Raw genomic sequence first — 15,884 nt, forward strand, 5'->3', positions numbered from 1 at the left:
TTTTATTATTCATCCAAATATTAGTCATATACCAAAGACATTTGTCTCAATAAAAGATCCTGAGTTACAGAGGTTTATTCTTGGTCTTTACTTTGATCAGCTTTACTTAGTTTGGCTTGGTCAGTTGACAAATAATGCAAAACACACAAACACATTAATAAAACATTAATGATTTGCAGAAATACATGAATAACTATAAATGTTTTTCATAATGGTATCACTCTTCATAAATGATATAATAAAACATTGTACATTCAATCAAGCTGATTTTAATGCTACTTTATATACTCACAGAATTTGGTTTTGTCAGATGGTTTCATTCATTAAGTGTTTGCGATAATTATTAAAACAATGAGCAAATGAATTCACTAGAAGTACATTTGTACTTTGTTTTCATACTAATTCTCATAAATCCACAGTCCTCTCTGTTTTACAAGAAAGTGACATTAGCGTGTGTTTTCCCTCATTTGAATTTCCAGAGGGACTCTAGGTACTTCAACACGGTGAATCATGTATGTCTCTGACTCAACAACAACAACTTCCAACATTTGAAATCTTGATACAAGATGGACATGATCCCCACACACACACACAAAAAAACCTTTACTATTCCACTGAATTAACATTGTTAAATCATATTAATGATTGTGACTTGATTCTGAAAAGTCTTAAAGGCAAATCTACCTTCTTACCTCAGAACACCCTGACATTTCACCCCCTCATATGACTCATCAAAAAAATATTCACATACACGGTCAGATGACACATCTCCTGTAAGGACAACTATGATATCAAGTGTGCTGTTGAGAAAAGTGCATTACATAGAGAACTGCTGTCATTCATATCAAACAATGAAATAAATAACTGACCTTTCCCCTGAGTGAAAGTAACATGAACAAGAGCACAGAGAATAATATGCAACACGCACTAACCAAAAGCCATATAAATACTTCTGAAAACATATTAAAAAATTCCACTGATACAGTGAGTTAATAAGATCATGAAAGCAAACCAATATGGTTTATAATTGAAGGTGGAAACTTGACTGGTGCTGACAGCCCTCATGATGATTTCATTGAAATCACTATTCATGAACATAGTAAAATGCTGATGTTCAGCATTTAAATAAACTGGAAAGCAGCATTATGGTACAGAATCGATGAATGATCCTTGAAAAAAAGATATACTGTCATACTAAAATGATGCAATAAGTGAAAATCCTCATAAAAGGATACTGACGATAAACCCATCCTTCTCCAGGGATGATCTAGAGTCATTATAGTCAAGGAAGACTGTCGTTGGGTTAATTTTAAAAGCTCTTTCTGGTCATAATTATTTGACAAAGGTCAATCCATAATTGTTCTTATCTACATCTTGATGGTGAGTTGATCAAGACTGATGTTTTTGTGCGTACTGTTATTTGATCTAGATCTCTATTGGAGAAAGTGGGGAACGCTTGGACTGATCAGTCCTAGTCACTCTTGGTCCTGTAAGGATGTAAAACGTCGCCTGGAGGAGGCACTTTTCTTCTTCAAGATGAGCTTGAGCTGAGGGAGAGAAAGAGCGAGAGTGTGTATTCTGTTCTTCTCATTCCATGTTGATTAAAAACAGTAGAGCCATGATCAAATTGTACAAGAGAATGTTTTTTACTGTATTAAAGAAAAGCCTCTCACTTTCTCTCCTTTGTCTCCGCTCTGCAGTAAATGAGCGGGCTGGTCGTTCTCCAGGTTGCGGATGCTGGGATCAGCGCCACGGTTCAGCAGCAGCCGGATCAGTTCCTCCTGATAGGGGTTTCCGTGCAGCCCTGCGGCCATGTGTAGGGCGGTATGTCCGTGAGCCTAAGAGGAGACAAACATTATATAGATAAAGATGTCACACTGTTGTCTGCTTTAAGTTTATATGTCCTAGAGTTCATTAGAGCATGGGATAAATGTAGTGATGCTTAAATCACATTATACAGCATTTAGTTCCAGTCCATGAATTTTGTTTGCGTGTTCCAGACAGGCTGTTGGTAGTTATTTTTCAGTGACTCTTTCTGGAGGTTACTACAGGTGTCCTGTTAGGGGTCGCCCCAGTAGGTTTTTATGCATATCTCTTCCTGACGCAACCCAGCACTAAGAATCACACCTGTTGGACTGTGGGTGAAACCAAAGCACCCAGAAGAACTTTTCACACTTGAGATAGTTAACCCTGGGTCATCCTAAACCCCGGGTAAACAGAATCCCAGGTTATCTTGCTTTACGTTTCACACTGCTCATAATTTACTCGGGGTTAACAATTAATCCTGGATGTTCATAAGTTGATGTTTCACATTGTACATTCCTAAACTCTGGGTTAACATTCTTATTTGCATATTTGCGGTGTCGGAGTCATTGATTGGATAAACGCAGCACGCAACCTGTTTGCATGGCTCTAGCACTGCTCATCCTTGTATTTCCGACTGTACTATTGAGTTTATACTGAATGGACATTTTGGACTATAAAGATATTGTCAAATTGTCGTTTTTTCTGTTTCTGAATTTACTGTTTAAATAAAATGCGCAGTGTTTCTGTGACTGTCCAAAGCAGGCAAATATGAGTACGCGATTGGTTGTCTGTAGCTAAGCTTCCAGCTGTAACATTCTAACACAGCATTGATTCACACTGTACTGTAAGTTTGGAACTGCAATGCAGGGTTAACACCGCAAAAGCGGTACTAATCCTCCTCCGGAGCAGGGTTTCATAACCCTGGGTAAAAAGCAGTGCTAACCCCGTTTCTAAATTACAAGTGTGAAACGTTCCTTTACCCTGGGTTAAAAGTGGTGTTTAGAACAATGATAACCCAGGGTTAAGCGCAGTGTGAAAAGCCCTAGAGAAAACAGGGAGAACATCCTTGTTGAAAAAACAGCATGCTGTTTAGGTATGTTTTGAAGCATGGCAGCTGGTTTGATGCTGGTCCTTAGTTGGTCCTAAGCAACAAGCTCCAGCTGAGGACCAGCTTAAACCAGCTCATGACCAAATGGACCAGCATAAATCAGCTGCCATGCTTCAAAACATATCTAACCAGCAGATGCTGTTTTTTTCTAACAGGGATGCAAACTCCACACAGCTCAGCCAGGGCTCTAATAAGGGAGGACCTTCTTGTTGTGAGGCAACAGTGATACCCACTGAGCCACTATACTACCCCAAATCATCCATGCATTCAAATGAATCCTTCAAACATAATAATTCTTTCAGGAATGCAAAAGTGGCTGTTAAAAACACGGAATCAATCAGGAGCTAAACAAATTAAGTATTTATAAGTGAGTCACTTGGGCGTTGGTTGTATTTATAAGTGATTCAGTGAAGCATTCCACTGATTCATCCAAAAACATGAAATCATACAGTAACTATACTGTGCGAGTGGGTCACTGTGTCGTTCACTCAACTGATATGTAAAAAAACAAAAAACAAAAAAACAAAAAAAACATCTCTGATTCATTCAGGAATGAAACAGGTGTTTTTTTTTAAGAGTGATTCAGTGAATCATTCAACCGATTCGTTCATAAACACGTAATCATTCAGGATCAACAAATTACTGTAGCCTAATTATTAGTTGGTCATTGAGTCATTCATGCAACTGATTAGTTAAAAACTCTGATTCATTCAGGAACAAATCAAGTGAATTTCTTTATAGGTTCATTATAGATTGAAATCATTAAATTTACCGATTCGATCAAAAATTTATTAATTTAGTAACGAAACGTCGCTACAGCTTGTTGCTCAGACGTAGGGCACTTTTACACGACAACGATATGCTTAAAATGGAGAAGTTTTCCTGGTGCGTTCAAGTCCTCCTGGGAAGTTTGTACTTATGAGGTGGGAAGTCGTATTTACGAAGGTAAGTGCGTTCAAGTCGCTTTCGTCAGAGTATGATGGCGGTGTGCTAAATTAATTACACAAAATAACAACACTTTTACTTCTAGAAAATGTAGAGCAAAGAATGTGCATTGGTTGTTTATGTTTTTAATTAATTTATGAAGCCATTGTAAACTTTATTGTTACATATTATATTGTTATATTATGATACCATCATATTTTTTGCTGGGAATCAGCTTACTTCGTTGTAAATAGAAAAGCCTGACAATGTCATTGCTAAATACAAAATTGTGGTATTTTGCCATGTTTCTCACTGACGCCCCCAACTCGTTCAGATCGGGGCTTAAAGAAAATCTCGAGCTCCCCACACGTATTTACGGCATTGTGGTGGCGTTCATGTGCATTCAGCTCGTAAATACGATCTTTCCGACATGGCTTGAACGCACCATTAGTACAGAGGACACCACTATCAAATCGATCCCTATTTCATACGAATCCGTGAAAACGCTGTATTCTGCTGGCAGGCCATTAGATGGCGATCCGCTTGTTAAGTCGTGACGTAAGAAACGCCGTTTCCGGATCCAAGCCTCGACTCGTTTCACTCGTTTATGAGCGCTATTTATTCATATTAAACATTTAACATTTTAAAAAGTTAAACATTTAAAATACTTACAGTCTTCACAACAGTCTCCATGCTCACAGCGTCACAGACATGAACATTTTAACGATTTATAAAAGATGAATCACTGTCTGGCCATCTGGGATTTTGGTATGGAGATAAAGATTATAATTATATATGTATTTTTCAAGTATTACACCACGTCGCGTGTGTATATTAGCACCATTTGTTTTCTTGTGGTATGAGATAGAGCGTTTGGACCCGGAAGCGCTGCCGCGTGACGTCAGACTTAACAACCGATGGCGTCATAATTTTCAGAGATTCGCGTTTTTGTTGTTTACACGGAGACCGTTTTCAAAACCTTGCACTTTGAACCCCGTTTTCAAAAGTTTGCGTTTTCAGGCACCCAAAACGCCGTTGTCATGTAAATGAGCAGCCAAAACGCATAAAAAGTTGCAATTTTTTAGCTGAAAACGGTGTCGTGTAAACAGACGCGCACAAGTGGCTCTGCATTGACTTCGTTCAAATCTGTTTTCTTTGGTAGAGTAAAAACAGACAAGTAATTATCAACATTTTATCTAAAATGTTACTCAACATTTAGGCTACGCTCACAATAGTTCTGTTGGTCTAAATTTCACCACGGCTGCGATTACCCTGCGGCAAGAGGCGAGTGTGATATTACACAATTATTTCGTAGGTATATGAAAGTAAACAGCCTACAATAACGTCATCATATGTCTCTCACTTTCATGTTGATGAACGCCTGCATATTGGAGAGTTGGAGGCTCAGTAGGAAGCGCACGAGATGGATATTCCCCTCCTTCACTGCCAGGTGAAGAACTGTCTTGTTGCTTTTGATTTCCTGAAAAAGATAGAGGCATTCTAGTTTAAAAAAGTGAAACTAAAGCAACATCAAAGCTAACGTGGCATGAATGATTTCCTCCTTCTGGCGGCATTCTCAGAACGAAACCGCTCTATGTGGAACAATGACAAAATCAATTGTTTGTCTGTCTGTCAGAAAGGAACATTTGGGAAATATCATTTCTTTTCCTATACGATGGAAATATTTACCATAATTTGTAAATGTCAGTATCAGTTATTTGTATGTTTGCTGTTGCTAACTTAGCAATATTACACCATGTGACCTACCATGGGAAAAATGGATCAACAGGTCTCCACCAATTATATTTTGATTTCAAAGTAATTATTGTGAAAAAAATAACATTTATTTAATTTTTTTATTATTATTATAAAATAGCAAGTAAGCTAAATAAGTTACAATTCAGCAAAATTGTTATAAAATTAGGAAAATGGGATGTTTTATATACTCTACTGTTCAAAAGTCATTAAGATATTTAATAAATAATACTTTTATTCAGCAAAGATGCATTCAATCGACCAAAGTGACATAAGGCAAGATTTCTACTTCAAATAAATGCTGTTCTTTTGTGCTTTCTATTCATCAAGGAATCCTAAAAAAGGTATTGCGCTTTCCACAAAAATATTAAGCAGCACAATTGTTTTCAACATTGATAATAAGAAACATTTTTTGAGAACTAAATTAGCATATTAGAATGATTTCTGAAGGATCCTGTCATGCTGAAGACTGAAAATTCAGCTTTGCCATCACAGGAATAAACTACATTTTAAATATATTAAAATAGAGAAAAGTTTTGAATTGTAATAATATTTCACAATATTACTGTTTTACTGTATTTTTGATCAAATAAATGCAGCCTTGGTGGGCATAAAAGAAATCTTACAAACCCCAAACTTTTGAACATAGTGTATATGATACAAAAGTTTAAAGGCTTTATTATGGTACTTTAGACATGATATTGTGGGTCAGGCATAATGCTTAATATTTTGTAATATGTATTATTTAATGGTTGTCTCTGCTCCATTTGACTTTCCCCCAAAGTGTCCTTTAGCAATAATAAACACATCACTTCATTATCGTTGGGATTAAAACTCTCCTGAACTATAAAACAGCCATTAAATGGAGTACCTGACTGAGCACTGAAGCCCCAGCATTTATAAGAAGCCGCAAACACATCAGTTTATCTTCTGCTTGAGTCTGTAGACTGCCATCGACTAGCCATGTTGAGGATGAGGAGGAGGCATTTATAGCCTTCATCGTGGCACAGTGAGAGATCACTGCACAGTGCAGAGGAGTCAGGCCTAAAGATAGCAGGCAGAAGCAAGAGCTGTATATTATTGTTTTCTCAGATGTAACTATAATTGTGATGCTTAATAGAGCACTATGTAAAGGTTCATACCTTCAAAATTACGAGCCTCCAGGTCCACTCGCAGTCCAGCAAAGAGAATAACCTATTAAATCATAGAAGTTTAGATAGATGCTTTTGATATTTTTAACAGTTTGGCATGTGGGTGATCTCTCACCTTTATGACACGGGGGAAACCATAGGTGGCAGCCAGATGGAGCGCAGTTTGACCGTTGACATCACAGATGCCGATGTCCGCACCAAGATAGAGTAGATCCTGGACTATATCTGGCTGATTAGCAGTTACGGCCACCAGCAAAGCAGTCTTGGATACAAAGAAACAAAAAATCAGTGAATGCATTAATAATAAATCAATTCCCTGGGGTATCATGAATTTGTTTTAGATGTCTCCTACAATAGGTTTACATGCATCCAAGGTCAAAAACACTTTCATTTTCTCATTGTGGGATCACTTCTTTTTTCACAGTGTCTGAAATGGTTTGATAGAGCCTACTCTGCTCTGATTGGTCAGATGGCCCAGTCTGTTGCGATTGGTTTACTGCTTACAGCGCATGTCGGAAACAAAGCGACAGCTCTAGAGGCTTCCTCTGCTCTAATATAGACACTGATATGAACTTTAACGATGGCATCGGTTTTACTGTATCAATCTCATTCTTTGGAAGTATATGCGAAAGCAGTTTATTTGCATTCGCAGCTCAGGGAGCTAAAGGTATAGTTCACCCAAAAATGAAAATTTTTTCATCATTTACTCCCCCTCAAGTTGTTCTAAACCTGGATAAATTTCTTTGTTTTGCTGTACATGAAGAATGTCAGTAAACAAACAGATCTTGCCATTGACTGCCATAGTATTTTTTTTTCCCCTACTATGGTAGTCAATGGGGGCTGAGATCTGCTTGGTTACAAACTTTCTATTCAAATAAATTTAGATGTTATTATTTGACCATAGGCTGGCATTATGCAAATTTATTACAAACCTACATAGGTTCTTTAGGAAGTAAGACTGGAATTACTTACAACTTGTTTCAGGCAGTTCAGAATTGTTTCTTTCTTTTAAGAAACAACAACTTTATTTATTGTCTACTTTTATCTTTGAAATTTTGCAGACCTTTTACATTCACAAACAGCTATATTACACACTACATGATGGGTAATATCTGAAAAAGCACAACAGAGGCCCTTTAACAGTATTTTGTTGTGATATTCACCTTGCCCTTGTGTTCTTTAGAATCCAACTTCCCCAGTCCACAGAGTTTCTCTGCAGCAGCAAAAGCATATTCCCTCAGGCCTTTAGCAGTATAGATATGTAAAATCCTAAAAGAGAGGAAGAACAAAGTTTCAGTTTTCATTTACAGTGCAGAGCTCTTTAAACAACCATTCTGTTTTCAGTTAGTCATTTTCCGACAGGACTTACACTATGGTTTCATTAGGTGAGAAACAAGGCCTTAGAAGACCACTCCGGTTTAACACCTAATGCAGATACATTACTGAGCAATTTACATAACGACAGTATGTGTAAGGTACTGGAAGGTATCTAAATAAGACTAAAAATGTTATTTGGCATACAAAATTGTCACCTTTTGGAAAACATTTTATAATTTTTTTAAGAAAAAATTTAAATTTAATATTTCAAAAATTTTAGTAAAAAATTTTATGTGTACACATATTAATAATTTATTTTCAAAATGGTTTAAAACTCTTTTATAATATTAGAATTATAGAATATATAGAATTGATAGAACTATTAATTCATAAATATCATGTTTTTGGGCAGTCACCCCACATGCTGCACAACCTGTGACAAAAGATTTTCGAATAATCATTGAAGAACTTTTTTTTAAATTTTAACATTTTAATCATTGACCCATTTTCTTGTGGAGAAACCCCCCTAAATTTATAAGAAGAGAGTCAGCAAGATTTGTTTTCAGTTTTTTAAAAGAAATAAATACTTTTGTTCAGCAAGGATGCACTCAATTGATCAAAAGTGAGAATACAGTGATACAAAAGATTTTTTTTTCAAATAAATGCTTGAACTTACAGTTCATCAAGCAATCCTTAAAAAAGTATCACGTTTGCACAAAAATATTAAGGAGCTGTCAACATTGATAAAAAAAGACACGTTTCTTTAGCACCAGAGCTCTTGCCATCACGAATAAATGAAGTTTTAAGTTTAACTGTTTTCTAAAATAGAAAAGTTGTCTTAAATTGTATTAAATTGTATTTTTTGCAGCCTTGCTGAGCATAACAGTATTTATTAAAAAAAACATTTTTTGAACAGTAGTGTACTCATTTGAAATCTTAGGCTGCTTAAAGCTACAACTACAGGCCATTCTTCAAAATGACACCCTGTTACTGCATCTGTGGTAGTAAATCTCTGACTTACGTGTCCCCATCATCATCCTGCCAGGTGGTTCTGCTGTAATCCATGTTCTGCAGGAAGACTCGAGCCTCCTGCAGCTTCACCATATCCATTTGGGGCCTGAAATCTTGGAGAACGTATTGGCTTGTGTGATCCTCTGCTCTGGATTCAGATGGCCAACACAAGCCGGAGCTCTGAACGGGGACTGTCCCAGTCATATCAGTCCCGGCTGCAGTTACAGGGCATTCTGTTATAGACTGTAAGAAAAAAAAAAAAAAAAGATTTTTTTTTAATCCATAATGAACCAAATTAACATGATTTTGTAAGCCTTCAATTTTATTATGCTACCTGAAATACTTACATATTGCTGTGTTGTCTGGGCATCCTGGCAGTCTTGTATCTGCTGAGGGCTGTAGCCAGCAGCAAGCGTCTGTCCAGTCTGGGTAAAGTTTGCTGCGGCGGAGGAAGTGGACATGAACGAGAAAGGGTTGCACTGCTGTAGGGAGGAATGTGCCTGATGAATGCTGGGAACATCCCATCTGTCATATCTAACTGCGGCCATGTCTGTGTAGCTTGCACTGGTTCCTGCAAAGGTAATGGAGCATCTTTAGAATTTCAATGCCATTGAAGTGCCACTTTATAAGCGAAATCCTTATTTAGCAGAGATGGACAGACTCACCGGCAGTGGGAGAATGTACTGATGCCAGCACCTGTTGGAAACATTTTAGAGGTTGATTAAAGCCGTTTAAGACATTCATACTTTGAGATATAATAGTTTTGACTCACTGGGACAGATGCAGCGCCACCAGCAGTATAAGATGCTGTAGAGCAGGAGGGGGGTGCTGACGAGGTCTCTCTCTTTCTTTTCTGCTCCAGGAGTTTCTTCACTGTGGGCAGAGGGTAACACGCCTTTTCCTTCGGTGCTGTGGACACGGGAATATTAGCAAAGATATTAGCAACTTTTAGCCAGTGATGATGCCAAAATCAGGAAGGGATTGACTAGTTAATGTTACTTAATATTATTTTATTTATCTTTCATATTGAAGAGAGTGTTTTGAAGGATATTGGTTTAGATATGCCCTTTTTGAGCACTTGAGCTTAACTGAGCCTTGGGCGTTCATAGATGTTTAAGAGGCTGATGTGTCAACCTTGATTTATTGAAATTTTGATATGTTCAGTTTTATTTCAACTTTAGAAAATAAATGTGATTGCTCTCGTCACAAATCACAATTTTTTTTCTTTTTTCATTGGCATGTCTCTTTGGTGTTGAGGACTAATGCATCTTTGAGCCTACATTCAGTATAAGTAAAATAGTTAAGTACTGTTAAATCAGATACTCTAAGACTTTTACTCAAGTCGTATTGGAACTGGTGACTTGTAAGTTGTAACGGTGTCTTTTTTTTTGTTGTTGCTGTAAGTTATCTGTACTTTTGCTCAAGTGTTTTCAGGTACTCTTTACACTTCTGCGTAATTGCTGCGGAAAATTCAGCTTTATCATCACAGGAATAAATTAAAATATAGTACAATAGAAAACAATTATTTTAAATTGTAAATAAATGCCTTGAGCATAAGAGACTGCTTTCAAAAACATTAAAAGAACATTTGAACAGTAGTCTTTTTAAATATCTAAAATTATTTCCATTCATCAAGAGTCCACCCTTTCCCATTTTCAAGTTCATGTACGTTATGAAGATTTGTAATTTATTTTACAATAACATAATGGTGAAACTTTATTAACTAGAAGCAGTGACAAACTTGTCCTAATAATTATATTTATACATCAGAATGAAAATAAATGCTAAATATTTTTTAGGTATTTTTTTTAATCTTTTTATTAAATACCAGACATTTGTTTTAAAATGTCACTGCAAATTTAATCGATTTGTTCAAGCAGTCAAAGCAAGTAAAATATTTACATCTTGCTGGATTTACATTTATCATTGTTGTTGTTTCTTTTCAAGTAAATTCAAGTAACATTTCTACAGTAATGTGATTTCCCCAGGGCCGTTTTTAATAGCAGGTGCTGGTATGACATAAAAATGTGTTTTCTTTGTGTTAGTCACTAAAAGAAACTGAAAAAGACAAGAATGCAAATATCGGAGGTTTCCAGTGGGCTTCAGTTACGTATTCTAGAGCAAAGAGGAGGAAAGTTTCTTCAATCTTTTGACCCCAAACGTGAGATAAGAAAGACATTTCCACCGAAGGAGCATAATGCTCATCCTCTCACCCGTGAGGAAGGTATTCCATTTGGAAAAGAGGTAGTGAGGTCACGTCTACCTGTCTTCTTTATCAGAAACCCTGCGTCTATGGAGAGGGTTCTCACAGCACATTCTCTGTAACTATTTCCTTTTCTCCGTTACGCTCTCGTGGCAAACCACATCTTCCGGCATCTGTGACGTACGTCCTTGAAAGGGGCCCCATCAGAGGTGTCTGAATAGATGCTTAGGTACTGATTTAGAGTCAGATTTGATGCCTGTCAGATGTCACACTGAGTGGCAGTACTGAGCTGAAATCAGCTGTATAGATCACAGTTAAGCTGCAATACTTAATAATAACCACCAGGAATAAACAAGGAAGATCTAATATAAATATTAATCCAATTACTGCTTCACTCACAGATATTTCTTTCCCACAAGGAAGTGTGAGAGAAACACCTCTAAATTATTTGATTATCTTTTATAGGCTAATCAGAGTATATTATGTACCTCCATGATGTAATAGTTTTGCCTATATAACTAATATTAGTGTTTCAGTCGATTCATCTATATATAGCTCAGACACAAGAACTGCTTTCTTTGTTTCTTTCTGTAAGGTATTCCTTTACAGGAAAAATAACTGGTTTCACCAAAACATTAAGTAATTCTTATGGGGAAGGGGATTCAAAAGAGGAAGGTTGCTTTGGTTTAATCAGCATGGAAATTCCACTGGGCATAACCTCGAGAGGATCATTCCTTTTCTTATCTCTCCTTTTTTTTGTTGTTTGTTCTCCATTTCAGTTCATTTTAATTACTCCACTTCTCAGCCTGTTACTTTTTAAAGCTCACTGTCTCAAAATGCATATGACCGACTCAAATTACAGAAATACAAAAAAATCAGATACTAAAGTGCTACATTAAGTGAAAGCCTAAAAAAGTTAAATATGGTCAAATATTGAAGGAGTTAAAACAATAATGGAGTTTTAAAAAATGTTGATTCTGATGGTTATATACGGTTTAACACAGGGTGTGTTTAGCTTAACCAATTAGAAATGAGCTTCAGGGGTGAAATCATTATTATACGTAACCATCACCCTTGTATTTATAAAGCATTTACATTCTGGACCCACAAATATCGACAAAATAGCACAGTACCTATAGGTCTAAAGTTGATTAACACAAACACAGTTTTTTTGTTTTGTTTTGTTTTTAAAAAATATATATATATCCTATGTTTCATGAATTTCTATATTTTTTCTAATTTTATTTGATTTAAAAGTAGTGGCCATAGGATTTGAGTGGCCTAATTGATTTGTAATAAACAAATGTACATAAATAAGTATGTTGTAACAACAGTTCTCTTTGTTGTAGCTGCCATTAATGACATAATTTAGACATAAATGTTTTAGAATCCTAAACTAGCTTAAGTAATAAGAGTTTAATGAGGGAATGTTACGTGTGACAGAAGCTTATATGACGTAATACTTGATACTTCATATTTTTACTGTAGCTAGCCACCTATATATATAAAAAATAACATTGCTTTTGTTATCAGCCGCAACAGTTTCAAAGGTCACAGGGCAACTCTAAGTTACACAAGATTGATGTTCACGCTTAAAAATGTCCGAACGAGTGGGCATTCGCTGCTGGGATACCCTCGCACCTCTATCTCGTAATTTCACAGACGGAAATCCCTGGCCAATGAGTCACGCGCGCGGGTGTCCTCTCGCGGGGATTCCGCGCCTCACTCCCCTCTCACTACAGACACAGTAAATAATATATTTACTCATTAAAAAAATCTTAGGTTGCAGTTTATTTCTAGATACTTTGTTTATTCCACGAGATGTTTGTTCCAGTAGTAAAAATTCTTCCCTTATAGTCGACAGTTTTCTTTTCGCTATAGTATTTTTCACAAGGTTTTCTTTGTAAAAATGAGACCCACACCCATTAAAAACGGGAACTGAAAGTCTAAAAGGGAGGAGTAATTTATCAAGGGGTTTGTCCAAAAAGCTGTAAAAATGAACTCAGTGACTGACAGTATCTATGTTGTTGGGGGATCCTTTATTCAAATGAGTTAAGTCTATTTTTGAACGGTCATACATCACTAAACTTACGTCATAAAAGAAATCACATAAACAGCAATATAAAAACGTATCCCATACGTTGTTTTCAGCAAAATAGTTATATTTTAAAAGCCTATGTGTATTTTGTTAAATGACTAATGTCTATTGTAGTGACCCGAACACCTAACACACCTGTCTCCTGTCATAGGCTACTTGTTGTGTCATATCAAAAACATAAATCTTATATTCTCCATTTTTTTATACTGTATAGGCCTACATCTTATAAATAAAAATAGGCTGTTAATAAAAAAAGTCGTCGTACTCACATTTCTGAAAGTGCATGTCAGAATCCCTTTTGCTGTCTTTGATTCTCGGCTCCCACGCCAGGTGAAATGAATGATGTCAGTCGCAGAGCAGCCTCTGATAAATGTCAACTCCTCGAGTCACTGCCTGTTATTAACTGGCTTCGGCACGTTCCACTAGTATGTATACAGAGAGCACGTTTTATTCGGCTCTGTAGCTCCGCCCCCTTGTGACGTAGACTAGAGCACATTGGTTGAAGGTGGATCGGTTTGAGCCTGACAGAAGCAGTAAAGGTTTCTTTCTTTGCATATAATGTCAGTGACATATAAGGACGTGCTAGACGATACAATGGAGAAATCTTTTAGAAATTTAGTGTTGTTTTTAAAAATGTCGTTTGTTTCATGTGGATTTCATTCATTTTTGAAAAACATTTAACATATCCTAGCACCTTTAATATATACAACTTCATAATGTTTAAGTATTAATACATTTATTAAATGTAATCATGTTTTAAATATAGTGTCTAGCTATGTAAAGTAAATAGGCCAATTTTATTATTTGATGTTAAGAATCAAAATTACTGATTTATAATTTGAAAATAGGTTTCAGCTTTATCATACAAGAAGTCATTGTTGAGGGTTCTTCTGTCGAAATAGTTTCTGTTGCTTTTAAGAAATATAATTAATATATTAACATTCATTTAATATAGAAAACAGGTCTATATTAAAAAGTTAGTTTTGTTAGACTACCTTAAAGACATACTTCCTTTTCCACCACATTAACTTTGATCTACTAATTTACCTCAGAAATTAACCATCATGTCCATTTCCTCCATTTTCACCACAACACCAAAACTGTCTTCTGTTTCTTCACTCCTCCTCCACCCACTCCTCCCCCAGCTGCATAAAAGTGGAGAACTTTAAATATTTAAGCAGCTCAGCTGCTGTGCACTTAGTGGCCTTACTGTTATTCGGGGTTAATGAGAAAAGCACTCTTATTCATTTTTACTGTAGGCCTATATGTAGTTTGAATAACCTGTGAAATAGATGTAGATCTTCAAGAGCAAGATTGAGAGCCCCTCCACTGTGGGCCCTATAAGTAAACAACATCAAGGCGTTATGGTTATTACAGCTCAATTCTTTAGTTTATTTCTTCTAAAAGACGACTGGATTTCAAGTAGGCTATATTTAGTCTGAGGCAGTGTCTGCTGGGATGTGAATAGAGTAAACAACTTCTGTCTTCATGGAAAATGGCCCCATCTAGTGACCAAATATATGATACATACATGTTTTGAGGGAATTCAATTTAGTTGCACCATAATGTGGCATAAACAAAATTTCATTACTTCATCTACAAAAAAAAAAAAAAATTAAATTAATAAAAAGAAACTGTGTCCTATGAATGCACTGATGAATATGTATACAGAAAGTCTAACAAGTCTTTAAAGTAAATATGTGAATTGAAATAGGAATAATGTTCTAAATTCAACATTTTAAATTGATTATATAATAATACACTGCCTGGCCAAAAAAAAGTTGCTTGTCATATGTTTACGGTTCTTCTAACCCTAATTGATGGAGTGTGTAGCTTTTCCTTTTTCTTCAACAACCATGAAGGAAGACACATCATGGCCATATTCCAGGATGACAGTGTCAAGATTAATCATGCTTAAATTGTGAAGGAATGGTTGGGAAGGAGCATGAAGAATCATTTTCACACATGAACTGGCACCTGTGAGTCCTGACCTTAAAGGGGTTAGTTCACCCAAAAATTCTGTCATTTATTACCTACCCGTAAGACCTTCGTAATCTTCGGAACACAAATTAAGATATTTTAGTTGAAATCCGATGACTCAGTGAGGCCTGTATAGCCAGCAATGACATTTCATCTCTCAAGATCCATTAATATACTAAAAAAATATTTAAATCAGTTCATGTGAGTACAGTGGTTCAATATTAATATTATAAAGCGACGAGAATATTTTTGGTGCGGCAAAAAACAAAATAACGACTTATTTAGTGATGGTCGATTTCAAAACACTGCTTCAGGAAGCTTCGGAGCATTATGAATCAGTGTACCGAATCATGAATTGGATCGTGTGTCAAACTGCCAAACGGCTGAAATCACATGACTTTGGCACTCCGAACGAATGATTCGACACACAGATTCATTATGCTCCGATGCTTTTTGAAGCAGTGTTATGAAATCGTCCATCACTAAATAAGTCGTTATTTTGTTTTTTGCCGCATCAAAAATATTCTTGTC

General features: G+C 36.2%; 1 protein-coding gene across 1 annotated transcript; it reads right to left on the reverse strand.

The window, feature by feature from the left end:
• Nucleotides 1–3: 3 nt before the first annotated feature.
• Nucleotides 4–13,781, reverse strand: LOC137027504 (NF-kappa-B inhibitor delta). The gene is made up of 12 exons (XM_067395674.1): nt 13,643–13,781; nt 9,845–9,981; nt 9,738–9,768; nt 9,420–9,643; nt 9,083–9,315; nt 7,908–8,013; nt 6,860–7,006; nt 6,736–6,787; nt 6,465–6,637; nt 5,202–5,318; nt 1,674–1,838; nt 4–1,547 (listed from the first exon to the last, which is right to left on the reverse strand). The coding sequence occupies exons 1-12, from the start codon at nt 13,656–13,658 to the stop codon at nt 1,476–1,478; spliced, it is 1,473 nt and encodes a 490-aa protein (XP_067251775.1). The 5' UTR covers nt 13,659–13,781; the 3' UTR covers nt 4–1,475.
• Between the last annotated feature and the right edge of the window lie 2,103 nt (nt 13,782–15,884).

The sequence above is a fragment of the Chanodichthys erythropterus genome, chromosome 2, assembly GCF_024489055.1.
Source record: "Chanodichthys erythropterus isolate Z2021 chromosome 2, ASM2448905v1, whole genome shotgun sequence".
In the NCBI taxonomy this organism is placed as follows: Eukaryota; Metazoa; Chordata; class Actinopteri; order Cypriniformes; family Xenocyprididae; genus Chanodichthys; species Chanodichthys erythropterus.